This window comes from Sinocyclocheilus anshuiensis, unplaced genomic scaffold, assembly GCF_001515605.1.
Source record: "Sinocyclocheilus anshuiensis isolate Anshui unplaced genomic scaffold, SAMN03320099.WGS_v1.1 scaffold118, whole genome shotgun sequence".
Classification (NCBI taxonomy): Eukaryota; Metazoa; Chordata; class Actinopteri; order Cypriniformes; family Cyprinidae; genus Sinocyclocheilus; species Sinocyclocheilus anshuiensis.
Window position 1 is genome coordinate 346516 of NW_015546020.1, and position 21948 is coordinate 368463.

General features: G+C 37.5%; 1 protein-coding gene across 4 annotated transcripts in view; it reads left to right on the forward strand.

Annotated features, from left to right (window-relative positions):
- Positions 1-19381, forward strand: part of asic1b (acid-sensing (proton-gated) ion channel 1b) — a 205786-nt gene extending 186405 nt beyond the window's left edge. For 3 of the 4 annotated variants that reach the window (XM_016499608.1, XM_016499609.1, XM_016499607.1), the window contains 9 exons: positions 1810-1960; positions 5413-5540; positions 9891-10041; positions 12020-12076; positions 12283-12436; positions 14919-15010; positions 15354-15433; positions 17799-17900; positions 18419-19381. In XM_016499608.1, the coding sequence (XP_016355094.1) occupies positions 1810-1960; positions 5413-5540; positions 9891-10041; positions 12020-12076; positions 12283-12436; positions 14919-15010; positions 15354-15433; positions 17799-17900; positions 18419-18514 (1011 nt within the window). In that variant the 3' untranslated portion in view covers positions 18515-19381. Of the gene's footprint in view, positions 1-1809; positions 1961-5412; positions 5541-9890; positions 10042-12019; positions 12077-12282; positions 12437-14918; positions 15011-15353; positions 15434-17798; positions 17905-18418 lie in introns of all 4 variants that reach the window. The other variant, XM_016499610.1, reaches the window with a different exon arrangement.
- Positions 19382-21948: the final 2567 nt, after the last annotated feature.

Here is a 21948-nt window from a genome sequence, read left to right on the forward strand (position 1 = left end):
GGACCGATGGCCTCATTGAGGGGACTTCATTGTGAAGTTTCTCAGAAAGACTCCACTAGCATCGACTCTCCTGCATCCCAAGGTCAACGCCACCCTAACCAACTACTCTGTGTTGCCACGGTTACCACAGCAACTCTCTCGTCTTGGCAACAGCCTTGCGTCTGTTTAAAAGTAAACGCTTTAGACGCTGTTATCTCATCAGGAGTAGTTTAGATGTAGAAGCAGCTCTGGAACACTTATTGTCGGTAATGGCAAAAGGGAACAATTATTCTGATGCTTTTAAATATGTTTGTTTGGAAAAGGCAAGAGCTTTTAAAAACATTATAGTGGATGTTCCTTTTGGGCATCTTATGTGCCTCTTTAATGCCCCAAAATGCTGTCCAGGTTAGCAACACACAAGGTTTTGAGGCATGGACAACAATGAGGTCTCATCAATAATGATGGTCCGCTGGCCTGGCATCAGTAGAGAATTATCATTTGCTTTACTTTGTCATTGATATATTTTATATTTTTTTGATCATGCACATGCATTTTTTATGCCTTGCAAACTTTTCTGTGCTTTTCAACTTTTCACATTGGTTAAAGTTCCCATGAAATCAAAATGGAAGTTTTTTTTGGCTTTTAGTAGGAATATGTTAGCCTTAAAGCTGCAGTCCGTAACTTTTTTGTTTAAAAAATGATCCAAAATCCATTTTTGAGCAAGTACATAACCAGCCAGTGTTCAAAACTATCGCCTTTAGCTCGATTCACAACGGTAAGCTTGTAATAAAGTTATCTTTGCCAGGATGTGTATTTATATAAGCGCTCCATCTGTGAATAAGTGCATGTGCATTGGCTGAATCAACCATTCATCTGTCTGTCTGCAGTATTTCATCAAATGCCAACTGATAATCTGACATATCCTTCATTGGCATTGAGCGGTTTCTCTCTCAAAGAGAAAGAGCTAAAGACGGCTGTCTGTATCCAGACACATGTTGCGTTTCTTTCTGAGATGTGATTCCCTGGAGAGCCGCTGCCATTTTTTATAGAGTTATTAAGCTCTCTAAAGATGTGCTATTTAATTTCCTCTGTAAATTTTTCTCATTTGTCCGTGATTGTAATCAGGTTTTCCGCAGCGAGGAGCGGTTGTGTTTCTGAGGCGCCATGCTCTCCATATCCTGCTGTCTGTGATCTGATTAGATGTCCATTAGTTCAGTTTCACTTAAGACTGGCTGGATGAGCCCCCTCTGCCCCAGTGTAGATCACGTCACAAGTTAGAGACGCTCTATAATTTATCAAACAAACTGACTTGAACGACTGTGATTTTAGCTGGAAGTGCAACTGGGTCATTTCTATTAAGATGTATAAAGGGCATTCAGAAATATTCTGTTTGCTTAATTATATCTAGATTGTTTTATTCAGCATCATTTGATAATCATATTGCTGTGATCACCAGTAGAAAATCTTTAAACATGCCTTTAAACATAAAGCTTTCTGCAAGTGATAATGGTGCAATGTTAATTTCATCAGACAAATAGCGCTGAGTTTTAAGGCAATTTCTATAATAAGCCTAATTTGAATGAGGCATGTTTTTGCACAAAAGAATGACACTGATTTCACTTAATATGCATGGTAAAGCACTATACCAGTGATATTTGATATTAGCTGAACAAATATTAATATATATTTTTTTATTATTATTATTACAGCTTTTATTATATTTAGCATTAGTGTAAGTTTGATTTTAATAGATTTAAGTTATTCAAAGGAAGTTGACGTCATCCATCATTGAAAACCGTAATTGTTCAAAGACTCTTTATTTTTTTCCAGATCTTCACACGCTATGGAAAATGCTACACCTTCAATTCTGGACAGGACGGGCGGCCACTGCTGATCACCATGAAGGGAGGGATGGGAAATGGGCTGGAGCTGATGCTGGATATCCAGCAGGACGAGTATCTGCCTGTGTGGGGAGAGACTGGTACGTCTCATTAACCCTAGTAATCTCATGTTTCTTCTCAGTTTTAAATGAGCTCCCATAATATTAACCAGCAATTGCTTCATTTGTGTCTGATTTTATTTCTCATAAAGAACTGTAGGAGAAACATCTGAGACAAAGCTGGATCCATTCAGTCTTCTGAGGAATGAAAGATCCAGCAGATCTCTTTTTTTTACACTCTTGATTCCCAAGAGGAATCCACACTCAAATGATGCCAGCTGAAACTCTTGGGATTCCACCTATTCTTCCAGGCAGATCTGCATGAAATCAGCATTACCTGAGCCGTCTAAATGTCAGTAATCTGCTTATGAGGGTTTAGTTTAGGATTATTCTGTGTTTGCTAGACAGGCGCTCCGTCTTTATTAATAATCAACAGGTTAAACCAGACGGACTGTGAATGAACAGTTCATGTCACAAAGCTCACCGCAAGAGACAGAATCGATTCAAACCCATAAAAATGCTGCTAGCGGACATAGAAACTTCTTAGCAGCAGCCTAACTAAAACAGACACTGATTTGGAATGCTCGTTTCGATTCGCAATTGATTTCAATGCAGTGTGATTTCAATGTCAGCATGTTATTAATATTGGCACACACATAGCCTAATAAGTCTTTTTTATTAGATTAAACTGTTTGTCTTGACTCTTCCACCATATTGAATGGGTTTTCACTGAGCTTACTGTAGTTCATTCTGGGATTGCAACAATGATGCAAACAAAGAATTTGGCCAAAATTAGGTATTACAATTATGCCTATAATGCCTTAAAATGCTAAGTAGGGAAAAAAAACAGATGAACACTCAGCAGAACAGTTTATCAGACTGAACAAGCTGAACAAACTGAACAAACATGTTTGCCAGCAGAAGGTCAGAATGCTGTGAGGAGAAAATGTCTGTGACCTTTCCAGTAAAGTTCAATCAGTATTGAGCACTCAGAATACAGAAGATGATGTCAGGCCGGATCCTATTGATCAGAAAACAGCAAATACACAAACACGCATTACAGCTGCAAGCCAATTACAAGTGATGCTATACGTCCAGAAGTGAACCTCACTCGCATCTGTCTCTCAGCGGGACCAGTTTAACCTCTCTACGCCTCTGTAATTGAAAAGAGAGAGGGGGTAGATGGGAAACCCTGCACACCTGTCTGTGTCGACACCCGACATTTACCGAGATTGTTTTTATAAAGCTGTGATTTCCCGAAGAGTTCTGCTTGTGCTCCTACAAATTTCTCCAAACGCCAGGTGCACTCGAAGGTCTCCGGTATCTAATCACATCCTCCAAGCAGCTCTCTGATTACTCGGGTGAACACTGTCCTGAAATCTCTTCCACAGCTGACTGGATTTCTCTGTAATTACAGAGCAGCTGTCTCAAAGTCTTGACAATGCCAGACTCATGCAGAAACTGTACTGCACTGTTTCTCTCGAAGGCTTTTCACACTACGCTTAACCCTGGGTTAACATCTTTTTAACCCTGAGTTAATCCATGTGTCACACTTTCGAAAGGGGGTTAGCATTACTTTTAACCCTGGGTCATAAAGCCCTGCTCACCCTGAATTATACCAAATTGGTACAAAATGAAATTAGAGTGCTAGCATATTTTGGCAAGACTTTAAATGAAAGGTTTAAATGGAAAAAATCACAGATTTTCAACATGGTCTCAGACTTTTAGACAAATGGTTATTAACCCAGGCTGAATGCTCTTCTCACCCTGTACTTGTCCAGTCTTGTAAATATGCAAATAAGAACATTCGTCCAGAGTTTACCATGTAAAATCCTGAATCCTGTCTAGTCAGGATTAAAGTAACAAACCTGGGACTGAGTTTAACAAGGCCTGGTTTTGATAGTGGTTTGTTCTGTCTGAGTGCTGGATGATGCTCTAGATGATCTGCTAATATACAATTCATGAAACGGCATCCGAGTTTACTGTGGCCGGCTGCATCATCTCCCTCATGTTGTTCTGTTTGTGTGATAATTATCATTAAGCAGATGTTTAAAAGACAAAAATGGTGCTACAGCAGGTGGGAGACATCCGTAACTCCTCTGTGTGCTCATAGAGGATGTGCTTGGAAACTGCATTTGTTACAATAGTCATTAGTAGTGTCACATGTGGACCGCTGTGTGGACCATGTGAAAATCCAGCAGGCTGTGGAAGAAAGCCAGCATTTAGACTGTAATGTACTGATTTAAAGTATTTAAATGACGCCGGGCAGTGTCAGACACAGCCTATAATCTGCGCTAACACTAATGTTTGTTTAGCTGTCCATAGAGACGTGTCTCTAAACCTCAGGATTATTCCAGTTTACGGTCTGAGGATGGCACATGGCTAAATGTCAAAACATTAGACGGGAAGCTGTTTGAAATGTCTTGAGACTAGTATATAAACATCACTTTTCCTGTCAGTGTAGCTGTTTTTTAATGTTTGTTTCTGGCTTGTTCTGTTTTTATATTGTCCAATGTCTTTCTCATTTTGAAATTTGTCGATTTCCTGTTTGTTCATTTGTGTTGTGCATATAATCTGCCTGTAGATGTTTGAACTCAACCTCATTTGTTGCATTATTCACAATGTTTTACCACAATTGTTACGTATTTTTATGGTCTTATGCGCCGTTCGTATTCATATTGGATGTGGGACATTCTTAAAGGGGTCATATGATGCGATTTCAATTTTTCCTTTCTCTTTGGAGTGTTACAAGCTCTTGATGCATAAAGAAGATCTGTAAAGTTGCAAAGACTAAAGTCTCAAATCCAAAGAGATATTCTTTATAAAAGTTAAGAGTTAACCACGCCTACCTAAAACGGCTCATTCTAACACGCCCCCACATATCTACCTCACTATGTGGGACAAAATACTGTTCTTTTTAGCAGCATCATATGACCCCTTTAATTCCTTTCTGAGACTTTGGGACCAAGTGGGAAGATAACGTAAAAAGAACGAAAATAGTAATGGTAGGCTTGTATTTGTGTAGGTGTACAATTATCAACAAAACTGTTCACATTTACTTAGTGAAGTCTTATTGTCGTAGTGGAGAAACGTAATATTTACAATCATCTATTCTTTGAAGTTGACCTTGTTTGTAGCATTATTGCATTGATTTATTGTTATAGGCACATTTTTATGTCATGTATTCCAGGACACGTTTTTGTAGTCATGCTTTTGGGTTCGAAGTTTAGATTAATTTGGTTTAATTAGCGGTGTTTGCTAAGGAAGGTGTCGTTATTACTGTTGCTCCTATTTGGAATTGGGGAACAAACACCAGTGACATTTTTTTCATTCACTGTCATGATCTTTTACTTTTTGTATAAAAAAAAGACTCTTGGGTTCAACTTGAGACTTCAACTTGAGCACAGCCCATATGACCTGATACCATCTGTTCTTCTGAGACACCTGCATTGAGTACATGTCCCAGTCTTCACGTCTCTTTTTCTCTCTCACAGATGAGACGTCTTTCGAGGCGGGAATCAAAGTCCAGATCCACACGCAGGATGAACCGCCTTTCATCGATCAGCTGGGATTCGGAGTGGCTCCAGGCTTCCAGACGTTCGTCTCCTGCCAAGAACAGCGGGTACCAAATCATTGTTCTTTTTGTAAATTTCTTAATGCTGGACTCGTTTCAAAACGCACAGGACTGCAATTGTGTCAGTCTGTTGTTTAAGTGCTTGGTTTTGGTTTCTGCAGCTGCTTTTTTTATGCATGTTTGTTTGTAATACTTTAATGTGGAGGAACACACTCCATTTGTGAAAGTTCTGATTGGCATTCTGACATTATTTTAAAGCCAATGAAGCACAGTTTCAGCCTTAAAGGGATAGGTCACCCAAAAATAAAAATTTGATGTTTATCTGCTTACCCCCAGGGCATCCAAGATGTAGGTGACTTTGTTTCTTCAGTAGAACACAAACGAAGATTTTTAAGTCCAGCCGTTGCAGTCTATCAGTCGTATAATGCATGGCAATGGTAACAAAATCTATGAGAGTAAAAAAAAACATGCACAGACAAATCCAAATATATATATTAGTATAGTATTCATTCATCTTGGTAGTAGTAACTGCCTTTAATATTGATTTAAATTACAAATCATTAACAGTATAACAGTAATTTTTGGGAATAATGGGACGTTCACATTTTGGCAATGACAATGTGTGGTGAAAATGTGCTTAATCGTAATGAATCAGAATTATCTTTATTTGCAGAATGTTCGCAAACACACAAGGAATTAGTTTTTTTTTATTTGAATTGCTTTTTTTAGGAGCTCTTGGTACATGCATATATGACGAGAACAGAAAGAACATTTAAATAAGACTAAGGAAAAAAATCTAATTTTTAAAAATAATTTTTAATATATAATTAATTGCTGTGATGTCTGACAGTAAAAACTGAATAATCTGACATTGTGAACCGACAACTACTTCAAATTTACAACTATGTTAATATTTGCTGTGTATTTGATTTAATGATTAATAGCCATTATTGTCCAGATTGAGAATTTCAATTAATTAATTTTATTGAAATATTTATTTGCTGTGAAATTACATGGTTAGAATATGTATTTACATAATACTTGAGAGAGAGGCAATAATTAGTTTTTAAGAAATGAATTGCAGAAGATAGGTGGTAATTTCTGTGTTAACTGTTTAAGATGGAGATGGCATGGGGGGAAACTGTTTTTATGCCTAGATGTTCTAGTGCACAGAGATCTGTAGCGTCTGCCTGAGGGGAGAAGTGCAAACAGGTTGTGGCCGGGGTGAAAGGGGTCTGTGATGATGTTTCCTGCCCGTTTCTTCACTCTGGAGTTGTACAAGGCCTGAAGATTGGGCAGGTGCACACCAATTATCCTTTCAGCTGTCCTAACAGTCTGTTGCAGTCTTCTTATATCTGATTTGCTGGCTGACCCAAACCAGACAGTTATAGAAGAGCACAGAACGGACTCAATATAACAGCTGAGTAAAACTGTGTCATCTGCGCCTGTGGCAGCTTGAACTTTTTCAGCTCACGATGTCATGGTGCCCATGAATCTGAACGAGTCCACTGCTACCACAGTGCTGCTCATGTATACATTACTGAAAAAAGAAACTGTCATAAAATATACTTCATTTTCACTATTCAAAAAAATATTGTTATAAAATAAGCTTTTTCACTATTCAAACTACGAATTCCTGTGTTTTTGCTTGATTTTAGACTGAGATATGATGTGTACAGCTTTGTGAGATTCACCCAAGAATAAATTTGGTCTCCCACAAGCACAAAGATGATTTGATTTTCAAATGAGAGCAGTGGACGACACAGAGGTCGACCCTGCTGCCTGGAATAAATATTATTTATTTATAGGATTCTCAGAATCCATGTTGAATTTTCATGAAGGCCACATCATAAAATAAAAACAGCAACTTTGTTTCAGTGATTGAAAGAAACAGTCGAAATCAAGGTGTACGTGATCGATAAAGAGTCAAAGAGACGGGCAGACAATCTGACTGGATGAAGACAGACAGAAAGGTGGTTGATATGCACAGACGGATCTCTACAGTGCTGCTCATGTATACATTACTGAAAAAAAAACTGTCATAAAATATACTTCATTTTCACTATTCAAAAAAATATCATTGTTATAAAATAAGCTTTTTCACTATTCAAAATACGAATTCCTGTGTTTTTGCTTGATTTTAGACTGAGATATGATGTGTACAGCTTTGTGAGATTCACCCAAGAATAAATTTGGTCTCCCACAAGCACAAAGATGATTTGATTTTCAAATGAGAGCAGTGGACGACACAGAGGTCGACCCTGCTGCCTGGAATAAATATTATTTATTTATAGGATTCTCAGAATCCATGTTGAATTTTCATGAAGGCCACATCATAAAATAAAAACAGCAACTTTGTTTCAGTGATTGAAAGAAACAGTCGAAATCAAGGTGTACGTGATCGATAAAGAGTCAAAGAGACGGGCAGACAATCTGACTGGATGAAGACAGACAGAAAGGTGGTTGATATGCACAGACGGATCTCTGCTCTTGTAATTGGAGGTCACTGAGTCTCCCATGTGCAGTGGATTGATTTCAGTAACATTTCCCCTCATTTATTTTCTTCTTACACAAAGATTAAGCCTGCATCTCTAGAGGCATCACTAAGATTCAATGTCACTGGCTTTTACAGGATTAGCATCCATCTCCGTCTGTCACTCTGACAACTGTATTTACTAATGGATGCTACTCTCAGACTGTGCTGAAGACTGAATAATGTTTATATGTGGTTAACTGAAGTCAATTTGTAATGCCTGTTACCATACCAATAGGTATTGGGTCAAAAATGTGGTTTTGTTTGATTATTTTGTGTATCCACCACTCAATACTCAACAGGAAATTTATATTGCTCAGTCCACACAACAATGCTATTTTCTTAAAATTAATTCAGTGTTGTTCGCAAACACACCTTTGAGTAAATGAGGCTTTCTATAGAATGTGCCAGATTCATTAGTCACTGGCATTCGCGTCACACAATTGATGTTGCATTATTAACACTGTGACATTAGCATGTTGCCACGCTAACAAGGCAATATCCTAATTAGTGGAAAAATACGTAACATGCACAAATGTTGGGCAAAATTGCTGTTTTTAATAACGTTAAACTATTTTTAACAGTCTTTTTTCCATTGAGCTGGTTGCAGTGCATTCTGGGATTGGATACATGCCAAAACACGAACAGTGTTCACGTTGAGGATCCTCCTATAATGCCTTCAAATGCTGCCTATGTTGCCAGCTTACTAGTTTTCAGAGCGAAGTCAACATGTCAGATGCTGTCGGTGAAGCTTGCATTGTTTTGAACCTAAAACATTCCTCTAATGTTTCAAGTAGAAAGTTTATAGATAGTGAATTCATGCAGTAATGTTATGTAAAGCATTAGCTTGCTTTACCTTTTGTGTCTGGGGTTTGTGTGTGTGTATTTTTAGCGCATGTGCAGCATTTGTTTGTGGTGTACGTGTGTGTGCATTTCTCAAGCTGATAGTGAGGTGTCTTCAGGGATTATAATGTTGTCCAAAACCTAGTGATGTGCCAAATAGACTTTTTGCAAAGGCTGTTCCAAAATGTATGCAGAAACATTATGCAGCCTTTTAAGATCATTTGTTTGGTTGACTGCAGCATCACATGTATATGGAAGCCCGTTTCCGCCACTGAATAAAAAAAATAAAAAAAAAGGTTATTGTGACTTTTTATCTCACAATTCTGACTTTTTTTCACAGAATTGCGAGATATAAACTCACAATTGCGAGATAAAAACGTGCAATTCAGACTTTTTCTCACAATTCTGACTTTTTTTCTCAAATCAGCAATTGCAAGTTATAAAGTCAGAATTGTGTGATATAAACTCGCAATTGCGAGTTAAAGTCCAATTTTGGGGGGGGGGGGACTGATATGTTCTCAGAATTGCGAGTTTATATAGAGATATATATATATTATGTAGAGATATATAAACTCGCAATTGCGTGTTATAAAGTCAGAATTGCGTGATATAAACTCGCAATTCTGAGAAAAAAAGTCCGAATTGTGAGATAAAAAGTCGCAATTACCTTTTTTATTTTTTATTCATTGGCGGAAACGGGCTTCCATACATGTATACTAAATAATGCACCTCAGTTTGAAAACTTGAGAGAAATGTCAACAGAGCTCCACATAAATTCCTATCATTTATTTAATATTTCAAAATGATCAATAAAATGGTTAGAATTGTGAATATTTATGCTTATTAGATTAAGATTGTTAAACTGTTCGCAACACGTTACTGTCAAACTCTTTTGGAAGCCATTGTGATTTGAGTCTTTGCTGCATGCCACGTGAGGAGCGATATTTGTGTTGCTGTTTTGCATTTTGATTGTAGTTTAAATTATATTTGTGATGGAATAATCATTTCTTTCTGTCTTGTAGCTGACATATCTTCCTCCTCCATGGGGTGACTGTAAGGCAACAGCAATGGACTCTGATTTTTTCAGCACATACAGTATCACTGCCTGCCGCATCGACTGCGAGACACGCTATCTGGTGGAGAATTGCAACTGCCGCATGGTGCACATGCCTGGTAATGTATCGACAGAACCAGATATATGATATGATGATGTCTGCAATGTTATAGATCTAGAATTATCCGTGTTATTCTCTTGTGAGCACCAAAAGGCAAAGCACAAATATTTCTCCCGAAGTTCATCATTTTGGTTTTATTCTGTAGCCTGATTTCTCAAACCCCCTAAAATCTTAAACTTAGTAACTACAATGAAAGAAACTTGAGAGAATCTCATTTCCCACAAAGTCTCATCTTTTTTAGTGTCTCTACTAATTTAGTGCGGTCTGGCCCACCAGTCATTTAATGAATGATTAAATTAATTGCTCATTCTTGTGGTGAATGAAATGTTTTCAAGCTGTTGCTTCTTAAGCCTGTGATTTTTAAACCCTCGCTGTGCTCCTAAAGCTGTTTAGCACGTCGTCTTGCTTCAATTCTAGTTGCTAGTTTTTGGCTTATTGAAAGTAAGAGGATTTTAACCTCAGCAAGTAGAAAACCACAGTTTCATGCAGCCCTGTTTGGATCCAGCTCCCCACTGAGTTCTGTGCGTCCGTTTGAAACGCGTCCCTCTGATCATCTCTAAAGACTTTGTCATTAACTAGATCTGAACTGCGTCTAACAGGGATTTGCTGTATCTTCAGTGCCATCTACACTGTGACAAAACTGGAACGCTCTGGTTATAATCAGCAAAGCTGTCTGCACTGCATGCGGACAACATCGTTATAATCAACAGCAACTTCGCAGACAGTAGCTTTGTAGACCATTTTTTACAGTAACTAGAGATTTGTAGCCAACTTTATTGATTTTAACTCAGCCTTGTTGATAAGCAAACTAGTTTATTATTACAAGAACATTCTAATTTGCTTATGTGGTCTAGACATGTTTTTCATTCAGCGTCGACTGTATGCGCTCTTTCTCTCTCTGCAAGATTCCTTAAACTATTCGAGGAAACTTCAAGACCTGGATAAATCAAATTAATTAAAAGAGGAAATCAGATTTTTGAGGAGATGTTCAGAGCTGATAACAACTGCGTGATGGACGACGGCACGTTTTAATTAACAGACAGACAGAGGCTGTTTCATTTCACCTTTAGCCAGAACATTGTGTTCTTCTCTCTCTGTGGCACATCTTTTGTTCTTTATCCTCATGCTTTTCTTAAAGGGTAACTCACACAAAAACACGTTCAGTTCTTATTTCACCCCAAAATCAAAAGCAAGTAATAAGAAAATACATTATACATGAAGCAAATGAAGTCTATTTTGTATAGTAACTGTTATTTGCATCACAATTAAGCACATTTCTCATCACTGTAATGAGTGTGGGCATTTTACTTCAGGGTTTGTTTGTAATTCTCATTATTCTTTATGATGTTTCTCATTAGATTCTCATTACTGTAATAAAGTCACAAAAATCCCTGTCTCTTTTTGTTGACATCAGAATAAATTCAAGACAGCACAAATACTATTATAGTGTATATACTTCATAATATATATATATATTTTATTTTTTTAGGTAAGGAAACTAAGGAATTTATTTTTCTTGAGGATTATAAAACCTGTTTTAGACATTTATTTATTTATTGCACTGAAATTTTTATGGCAATTAATTTGCCCTACTGCCTAATTTGTGGTAGTTTAAATAAATAAAAATGACAATAAATTAATTAATCACTGTGTCCAGACAAGATTATTTCCATGACCTTATTGCAGTAATGGGAATCTGATAAAAAAAAATCACCATTAAAAATAATAAGTAATGTAAAGAAGTAAAATGTCCACAATCAATACAGCAATGGTGCTTAATTGTTATTAATTGCAAATTGTAAAAGAAAAAACTTAATGATCCTAAAATAAGTTTGGTTTTCTTATTTAGATTTTGGGGTTATAATGACCTGGAATGAGATTTAAAATGATAAAATTACAGTTGCAACTAAAATTATACTGTATTGCATATGTTGCTTGGAGTCATCTTTGCTTATAGGCTGTGTTTCTGTCTTCAGGAGACGCTCCATATTGCACTCCGGAACAGTACAAGGAATGTGCAGATCCTGCTCTAGGTGAGAAATTCGTTCTGAAAGCGTTTCAATCTAGAGGCCAGTTCTCCTGAACCTGAGGCCATGATGGGACAGCTGGAATTATGACCACTTCTAACCGCACCACCCACTTCCCCAGGCCTTTTTATACTTCATCATCTGTCCCGTTGTTTTTCCAGCCAGGATTTTTGAGGTTAAGAGAAATGTTCTGTATTTTTCTCTGGCTCTAGATTTTCTGGTGGAGAGAGACAATGACTACTGCGTTTGCGAAACGCCCTGCAACATGACGCGCTACGGCAAAGAGCTGTCCTTCGTCAAGATCCCCAGCAAAGCCTCTGCCAAATACCTGGCCAAGAAGTTCAACAAGACGGAGCAGTACATCGCGTGAGTCTTGGGTTCAAGTCCAAATCCTAGAGTTTTGGCCATGACAAGACATTTGTCGGTTTATATTTCTCTCACATTGCATCTCAGAAAACTCGGTACACCAAAACACTGAGCAGTTTTGCTAATCTGACGTTGCGCAACTTTATATATACAGACACTTAAAATAAGAAATATTTACATAATTGAGAAAATTACTTGTTTTCAAGGAATATTTCTTGCAAATTGGCAAAGGTTTTTTTTTCTGAGCATGTTTTAAGCATAGACTTCAGTAAATCACAAAAAATTGCCAATTTCAAGAAATGTGTAATTTATGGTTGTTTGTTATGCCCCAAGTGTTGTTTAATTGTCCAGATTAGCAGCTGTTTAGCGCCTCGTCAGTAATTAACCGTGATCTTTGTCTGCCCTCATGCAAGATCCAGAGCGCCAATCATCTGAACAGCTTAAAGACCAGACAACAGCATGGCAGACATGTAACACATCACTGCTTTGACAAACACGCTAAGAAATGTCAGGAAATGTCTCCACATCCGCAGCCATCTGGAACAACATGAATCCTGATTAAGTTTACAGAGGGAGGTCAAGAAAGTTGCTGCTCTTAGTTTGCTGTGTATTCTACAGGCAATTATACTAGTTTAGGTATAAATTTACATGCTAAGATGTAAATATGTAATGTCATCTTATGAACTATTAACTGGTGTATGTTATTCTAAAGGAAAAAATGTAGTTCCTAATTCATCAAAATAAAATGACTTCTTTTCAGCTGATGTGTTAACTATTACTTCAGTGAAATTGTTTGTGCCGTTCCATGTTGACTTAAACTTTAATTTGTGAAATTATTACGGCAGCCTAAATGCACAAAACAGTGACCAAAATTGATCAAAATTTCATGAAACCATTTCAGGGCTCTACGCTTATTTTTCTTTTTAGGAGCACTTGTGCTCCTAACTTAAAATATTTAGGAGCACAGTCAAAAATTTAGGAGCACCTTCTTAATCAATAATCCAAATTTTGATCAAAAATTAGCCTTCCCATTACGAGGTGATATTTGACTCCTTAACGTGATTTACAGTGGACTTTTGTTTTTACCTTTGTAATGGCATTTTTCTAACTTTATTAAAAGTATGTAATCTTTTGTCAAATTTAAAAAAAAATTATATTTTATAAGCTTTTTAAAAATTCTTATTAAAACCACAGAATAAGAACAAGTAGAATAATAAGAATAAGTTACTAATCAAATTAAATCAGCATTAAAATTAATTTGTACAGAGGTGGCACAGAAGAACACAAAAGTGGCATGTAGGTGTATTTTCAGACATTTAATGAGGATCAGAGGTGGCATGAGTGCAATTAAATCCATAAATTCATGTTAAGATTAATGTTTTAAAAAATGTTGAATATAGAAATATTAAATGATTTAAAGAACTGAAAAGATACTTTAAAAATGAAACAAACTGCCAGCAGGTGGCGACAAGTCAAATGCGACTGAAATGGTCGCACTGTAGAGCCCTGCATTTTCTTATATTTGCATGATCTAAATGGAGAAAAACTATTATTTGCAGTATTTTGCATTTAGAAAATGAAGAGAAGTCAAGTGGAACAATTGCAAATTATTTGCAGTATTTTACTTTCAGAACAGGAAAAGAGAAGTTACTGAAGACCTTGGGAGAATTTAATCTTCTAAACGCAACAGCTGAATGCCTCTATTTAGTTTTCTGCTTGTTCCCAAAAATATTGATGACTATCCAGTGAAAATGCTCAAAATCAGATATCTGCCATGGTTTCTTCAATTTAGGAAATGAATCATACATAATCATAAATCTGCCATTATCTACTTGTCTTTGATAGTAGTAGGGTTATGTATTAATTTAAAGCTGAGATGCTGATGTTTTGAACCCAGATGATGTAATGTCTGGGTTTTAAAGGGGAAAGATACTTGGTTTTAGAGTAGCACCTCATTCGCATTCTTCGATAAACCTGCTGCAAAAGAATCATTAAGGCTAACCTTTTTAGTGTTTTTGGCTTCTAGGTAGCTTTGAAGAGCTTGGGCAAACACTCATAAAATAACTGCAGCTGTCATCTGTACCTTAATTAAACATTTAATATGTATTCAGAGGGGATCAAAAAATGTAAACTTTCACACCATCTGCAGTGAATGTTCTTAATAAAAACTCAGTTTATTCATTTTTTTCGAAGAAGTCGAGTAAATTATATCAATATATAAAGTCTAAAGTGCCACTAGTTGATGTGCAAAAACGTAACAGATACACTCAGAATCGACTCCAGCTGTGTCTAAAATGGCCCGAGGTCTCTGCCGGCTCGACTCCAACCATCTGCTTACAGCAGTGGAAGATTAGAGAATGAAATGCTGTGAAATTGACAGATTGTGGATCAATGCTTGGAAGATGGTGTGAAAGATTGGGAGGGTTGTGGAAGTAAATGCAGTTGGGGTGTCCTCACCTTTCCCTTCTGTTCTGCCCTTTAGAGAAAACATCCTGGTGCTGGACATCTTCTTCGAGGCCCTCAACTACGAGACCATCGAGCAGAAGAAAGCCTACGAGATAGCCGGCCTTCTTGGTGAGCTGCGGTTTCTTATGTTAAGAGATGAATTCACAAGCCTTTAAATAATTTTATCCTTTTATATTTCCAGGTGTTCTTTCACTGTGGGCACCCTGTAAAATAATAATTGTTTACAAAATACCTTTCTCAAAAGAAGTCAGTTTTTCACTTTTTAGAAAGTCTAACTACCAATAACTAACTTATAGTGGCTGTAAACTAAGAACATAAAGACCATAAAGTTGTTGAACATCAAAAAAAATTGCAAACAGCAGCTTGTAATTTTACAATCCATTTAAGCACTATATGTTGCAAAGCTTGTTTGTTTGTTCATGTGGCTAATTACTGAACTAAACCGTTTCAGGTGACATTGGCGGACAGATGGGCCTGTTCATCGGGGCCAGTATCTTAACCATCCTGGAGCTCTTTGACTATCTGTATGAGGTAAGACCTCCATGACTCAAATCCAGACCTGCACCTGTTATTTCCTCTTTTCTCAATGTATTAAAGACCCTTCAGAGATAATTACCTTGAAACTTGATAGCTGTGGAAATTTCTGTCACTCAAAATGGCACATATTCTCCTTTCCCCCATAATTGTGTTCAATATGACCTTCACAAAAGCAGTGCTCTCTTAACATTGAAGCTTTCTTCCACTTGAGACCCCTTGCCACACTCAGCATCTGAATGAACAGAGTGTAAATATAGCATTAGCTTTCAAGCCTTTGCTCAGGATGTGATTGCTTTCGAGATATCAATACCTTAAGGCGAAGGGTAGAATTATCTCTTGATTGGGGAAAATTGTCATCGGCTATGATGATAGGCAATCCGGCAGGCAAGCAGAACAGTGCAGAAGCAGACTACTAGAATCTTATTCAAAGCAAGTCGTGGACTCAATGTTGTTGGCAGATGCAGTGCTTCGAGCATTATGAAGAAATAATTTTGGTGTGCATGCAGACACTCTGTCATTAGCATCTTAATCAACCCAACGTCTGCTAAGAATATTGTCCTCCGGTCTTCTGTTGAAGATGACTTGATAACCATTGGTCTCATCTGCGAAAGTATTACACACTTGGGTGGGCGACGTTGTGTAAAAGGTATTGCAGCATTATTCCCCCTTTTGACAAATGTATGTTTTTGTATTTTGACCATATGGCCATTTTAGATGGCAGTGTTGATTTTAAAATGATGAAAATATAGAAAAATACCTCTGGTGCCGTGAGTCATAAATCATCACAATACTCATGATTCTGCTTAATGTTATATTGGCAGCAAAATCTTTGCCAAACACCCAATCCTGCAATGCATCAAGACATATGACTTTAAAAACAGGGAGGTGGTGCCAGGAGAGCTATTTTTCTTGTCTGTTCTCTCGGACGCTCCTTGGGTATCTCTGTATGGCAGTGATTGATAACAGATCACATGATCTTTTACAGGAAGTGCTGACTTGCACCTCTGCGCAACAGACTCACATGAGCCTTTGGAAAACAAAGGCAAATGCACAAGCATTCAAGGTGTTTCTGCTGAAAGATAAAAGAGACAAATAATGAAATGTAAAAGGGATATTTCATCCAAGGAAGCAAATCTGTCATAACTGACTTACCTTAATGTAGTTTCAAACATGAATGACGTTCTTTTTTCAGTAGAATGCTAAAGGAGATGTTTAGCAGACTGTTCATACTGCTTTATGAAAACAGTTTCTGCATTCTTGACAGAATTATTGTATTTATCTCATCATTCCCAATGGAGAAATGTGGGATGTTTTGGGGGCCTTTATCAGAAAGAGAGAGAAAAAAATATGAATCCATCCAATATGCTTATTTTATTCTGACACAAAATCACACATTACATAGTGATTCATGATTTTCAATTTGTATGTACAGACCTTTTAGGAGAACTTAACAGTAGTGACCAGGCTCTGGGCAAGTCTTATGAAGCAGTATGACAGTTTTGCATGAGGAATATATTATTTAGCAACTGAGACATTTAAGTCATTTTTAGTGATTATCTTCCCAGAATTATGCTTTCATTTGGGGGTTCTTTACCCAAAACCATTCTTGTGGAAAATATAAATAAATCTAGCAATGCACCAATTTTGACACGCCACGTGAAAAGTCCCTAGAGTCTGATTCAGACTCAACGACAGGCTCTGAGTAACGCCTGTGACATTAGGACACAGATGGAAGACAGGCTGTCAGATACGGCAGGTGGAAGCTGGCATCATTTGCAGGAAATGAGACACAAATACTGTCAGTTCCAGGACTTGTGTTTGTGTAATCTGGCTGGTTTAAACTGTCTTCTGGTACGTGACAGCCAAAAGCCAATAACAAACTACATCATCCATCCATCATGTTGTTCTGTGTGTCAGGAGGCCCTCATGGGAACTGGGGGGAAAAGCCCCAGTTACGAGTTCAGATCTGTTACTTCATATTGTTTCTGTCAATCTCTAGTAAAGCAGCATTTGAAGACAAGAAAACGGAGTTCCTGGAAATTTTCTGAATGTGTGCTTTACTCGGGAAACAAGATGCAAATAGGACTTGGCTAGTCTTACATCTACAAACCCCCAAGTTTTCAGTTCCATGCATCCATTTCTGCCATTCTAATCTCACAATGTTTTTCGGCAGTTATCATTGGATGTTGTTATCACATTTGTTTCATGCTTTTCTGATTTATATCAGATGTTCAAGTAAAATTTCCAGTAAGATCAAAACCTTCAAAAAAAAAGCTCTCCACATGACCATCCATAGCAGATATCATAGCGTGACCTGAACAGCAGGTTTTACCTGTGGGTTTGTTTTCTCTCTTCAAAGGTGATCAAGTTCAAACTCTGTCGCTGTTCCAAGAAGAAACACCAGCGGAGTAGCAACAACGAGCGAGGAGCCGTTCTCAGCCTGGATGACGTGAAGCATCACGTCAGTAACTATCAGATCAGTATCTGTGTTGGCCGATAAACTCATACTTACAGACAGTAAAGACTATGTCCAGAATAGTATACTGTCATACTGCTCATACTCTGTCTGTAGTATTCAGTATGTTTACTGTGGACAGTATGCAGTTTTTTTTAACCGGAAGACCAACTACATTATATGCCTATACAACACAGAACACTGCATGAGGTGCTGTATCCCACAATGCATTGCCAGAAATGGTAGTTATATTGCCAGAAATAGTAGTTATATCAGCTGTGTTTTTTTTGCATCATCTTAAATTATTATTTGATTAAACTGACAAAAGTTCAGACATTTCTACACATCTGTATTTTTGGAGATGGTAACTGGATGCCACTCGCTGAATTCACATGTACAAAATCAGGTCATGTTTGAAATAGTTATTGCTTCATACTGTGTGTTTCACATGCTACTTATTGCCTAATTGTAGGAAGTATTCAGTTTACACTGTGCAGTTTCTGAATATCTATCTTTCCTCTCAGGCGCCCTGTGAAAACCTTGGTACCCCTTCAACCTACCCAGCCAACATGCTACCTCACCATCCTGGCCAGGGCAACTTCGAAGACTTCACCTGTTGAGTGTAAAGTAAGAGCCTGACAGAGAACAACCAAAGCTGACCACATCAGTACGGGCCCCATTCACAACCGGACAATACAGAACAACCTTCTGGATCTGCTACACACTAGAAAACTACCATGTCTTGAGATATATCCAGACGTCAAGAGGAATGGTACTGATCAACAAAGTATATTTTCACTAAAATGTTCCATGGAAAACTTTTGATGAACATTTCAAGGAAATACTGCCTCAAAAACAAAACTCCTTGAAGTCTAAGAAATTACACATTACGTGACCTGGACATCGAATAGCTTTCTGCAGCTGGACCCTGATGCCTTTTGTGTACATAGTGATGGCTCTAAACTGTCTTAAGACCAGTGGCTTACGTAGGTCAGTAGATATAGCGCTTATTCACTGTATGTAGCCTCATTTGTCCCATCTGCTGGATCGATTCAGCCTCAGTGTATCTCACGAGAATGTAACTTCCCGAAAAAGGTGGCCATTACAAGCGTTAAAAGGGGGGTTTTGGGACGCTGGAGGGTTGAGGTCCCATATGACATTGTGTTACAGGTCTCATCTTGTAAATGCATGCTGGTCGTCTTGTGCATGTTTTTAGTTTTATTTAGATTTCATTATTACTATCGCCAAGTTTGCCTCAATTATATACAAGTGTTGGAAGATGGTGTAAAGTTTGTTTTCGTGTGCAGGTTTTACTGTTCTTGTGAAGATACAATTTCTCAATGACCCCAGAATAATAGCAAGCTGACAAAACTAGAGAGAACATCAAGGATACAACAGTTCAAAAAGAAACTAATCAATGTATAAATCCATATCTAAAAATGCCAAAACGTTTTATTTTAAAGGGTTAGTTCACCCAAAAATGAAAATTCTGTCATTAATTTCTCACCCTTGTGTTGTTCGAAACCCGTAAGACCTTCGTTCATCTTCGGAACACAATTTAAGATATTTTTGATTAAATGTGAGGGCTCTCTGACCCTCCCATAAACAGCAAGGTAACTACCACATTCAAGGTCCAGAAAAGTACCAAGATGATCGACAAAGTAGTCTGTGTGACATCAGTGGTTTTTTCATTTTTGGGTGAACTAACCCTTTAAGTTTAGGATTAGTCTGTTGTATAATTAGCATATATGACTAACAAGAAATGTGTGAATGGGAAGTCCCCAAAACATATTTGGACACTTAAAATATTCATGATTACGAATACATGATTGTTTATGTGTGCATGAAGGTGTGACTGAACAAGAATGTTTGTAACGAATGTTTCATCATTTGCGTGGTGTTGGTCTGGTCTGTTTCTGGATGAAATCGTTTCCAGATGAAAGCGTTTCCAGGATCTGGAATGTAACAAACCAAAGAGTTTGTATCGCTGGGTGGATCAGACCGATCGCTTGTACGGCACACCAGTCACGAACGCTAACTATTGTAGTTGTGCGTACGTATGTGTGCATGTATGTACGTGTGTTTGTTCGTGTGAGAGTTATTCTTCTGTCTTTATTTGGATTCTGTTAATGAAAATTGAACTGTGCTTTTAACAGCTTATTGTTTATTTGAATTCTGTACTTGCAGAGACGTATGTTAATGTCGCAAACTTCATATCAAAGCACAAACAAGACCACCGATATGTAAAGGTGATGTTAAAGAATGATAAAATATTCTTATCAGTGTTATCATGATAATCAGCAGATTCATTAGTACTCTTTCCTTTGTTTTTTTACTACAAACATACATATTGCCTGATAGTGCAGTCGGCAGATAATAGGCTGTTCTATTTATCTATGAAGGTATAATAAATATCATTCATAATTTTACAAACGTCTCACTGTTACTTCATTAAGCTTTAAGGTGGATGTCAGTAGATTGTTCATGTTTAACTTCAGAAGTAGAAGGAGTTTAGAATAATTCTTAAGGATTTATCCACATTAATGGACATGTACAAGACTGCAAGCTTACAATACATTTCTTTAGCCATGACGCTGTAAAGTCAACAGTGGAAAAGTAGTTTTACAGTATTTTAGTATAATTTTCCATTTCCACCAACAAAAGAATGCAGACTTTGAATAACTCTTAACAAAACTGGACATCATGGAAAGTATTCAGCTGCAGTATTCTTTATAAAAATGGACTAAAAATGGTTCTGAATTTTAAGTGGCTCCCGATTTCAAGCCTTACTGTTCACTTACATCAGAACTATTCATGAATTCAAACAGCAGGTAGAATTAATTTTGAACCTACATTATGGAAAGTAGAAAGAGGGAGATGAAAGATGAAGGGGATGTTCATGAGCATTAGACGGTGTCAGGATACAGGACATGAGTGAGACATCAAGATCGTTGGAGGACATCCGACCCGACTCTTCTCAGGAAAATGTATATTAAAGTGGCCTACTGGCATCAGAACCATGATTAAATATAAACAGCAGTTCACGTATAACTGGACTGCACTGTCCAAAGTCACCCACAGGCTTTCAATGTGGTCTTGTGGTGGTTTAGAACATGCTCTGTTTGTTTAAAGGAAGTGAGGGACATCACAAATGACTGATGAATGTCATTTCCTTCTGTCGTCTCTGTGCTAATGTGGGAACGTCTATGGCAGATGCAGGGAAAACTGCCAACGACTTCAGGCAGCACAACCCAACCGTCAGTGCATTCTATGAGGATCTTGAAGTGCAACACTAGTGCCTTTGAGACGTACCTTGTCCTCCAAACGCATCAAATATACACATTTGGAAAGATGCATTTAGTCTTGATTCGGCACAGCTGCTGCTGTTGTGAATGCGCAATTTGTTTGGGGTTTAGAACAAATATCCTTTTAAAGCCACATCCCAATTTTTCAAACTATCCATCCTAAATGATATGCAAAAGATTTTGTGCATCTACAATCATAGTATGTTAAAAAATACAACGCAAAAGGTATCTGGATGTTGTACTATTTCAAAGTGTGTATTGTGCATGCTTATGTAGTAATAATAAAATTATTATTTTAGTAGTAATATTCTTATTTTAGCTATTAATGCCTATGATTGTTGTATATGGTATCCCCATGGTACATTTTTAACTAAAACAAAAACACGGTAATACCATGTCCAGAAAACAGTAATACCGTGGTGAAAAAAAGACTCTAATGTGGAGCAACTGGCTACACGTGATCTTGTTTTACAGTTTGTGATAGATGCGTGTAAGTAATTGAGCAAACTGACGTTAACGTCCTTGTCACCTAATAGGTGCTACCTTCCTATAACGTATTATAACATTAGCGGTGTCACTTAATTTTTCAGATCATCTGAAAGTGTGAAAATGGAACTACCCTACAAGCCTCTTTGAGTTCATCACTCTGGTACTCGCTCATTGAAAATGAGTTACTATTCATTTCCCATAATGCAACTGTCAAGGGTTTCTGCCCTTGTGCCAATTTATCCTGTCAGATCTCATGGCAC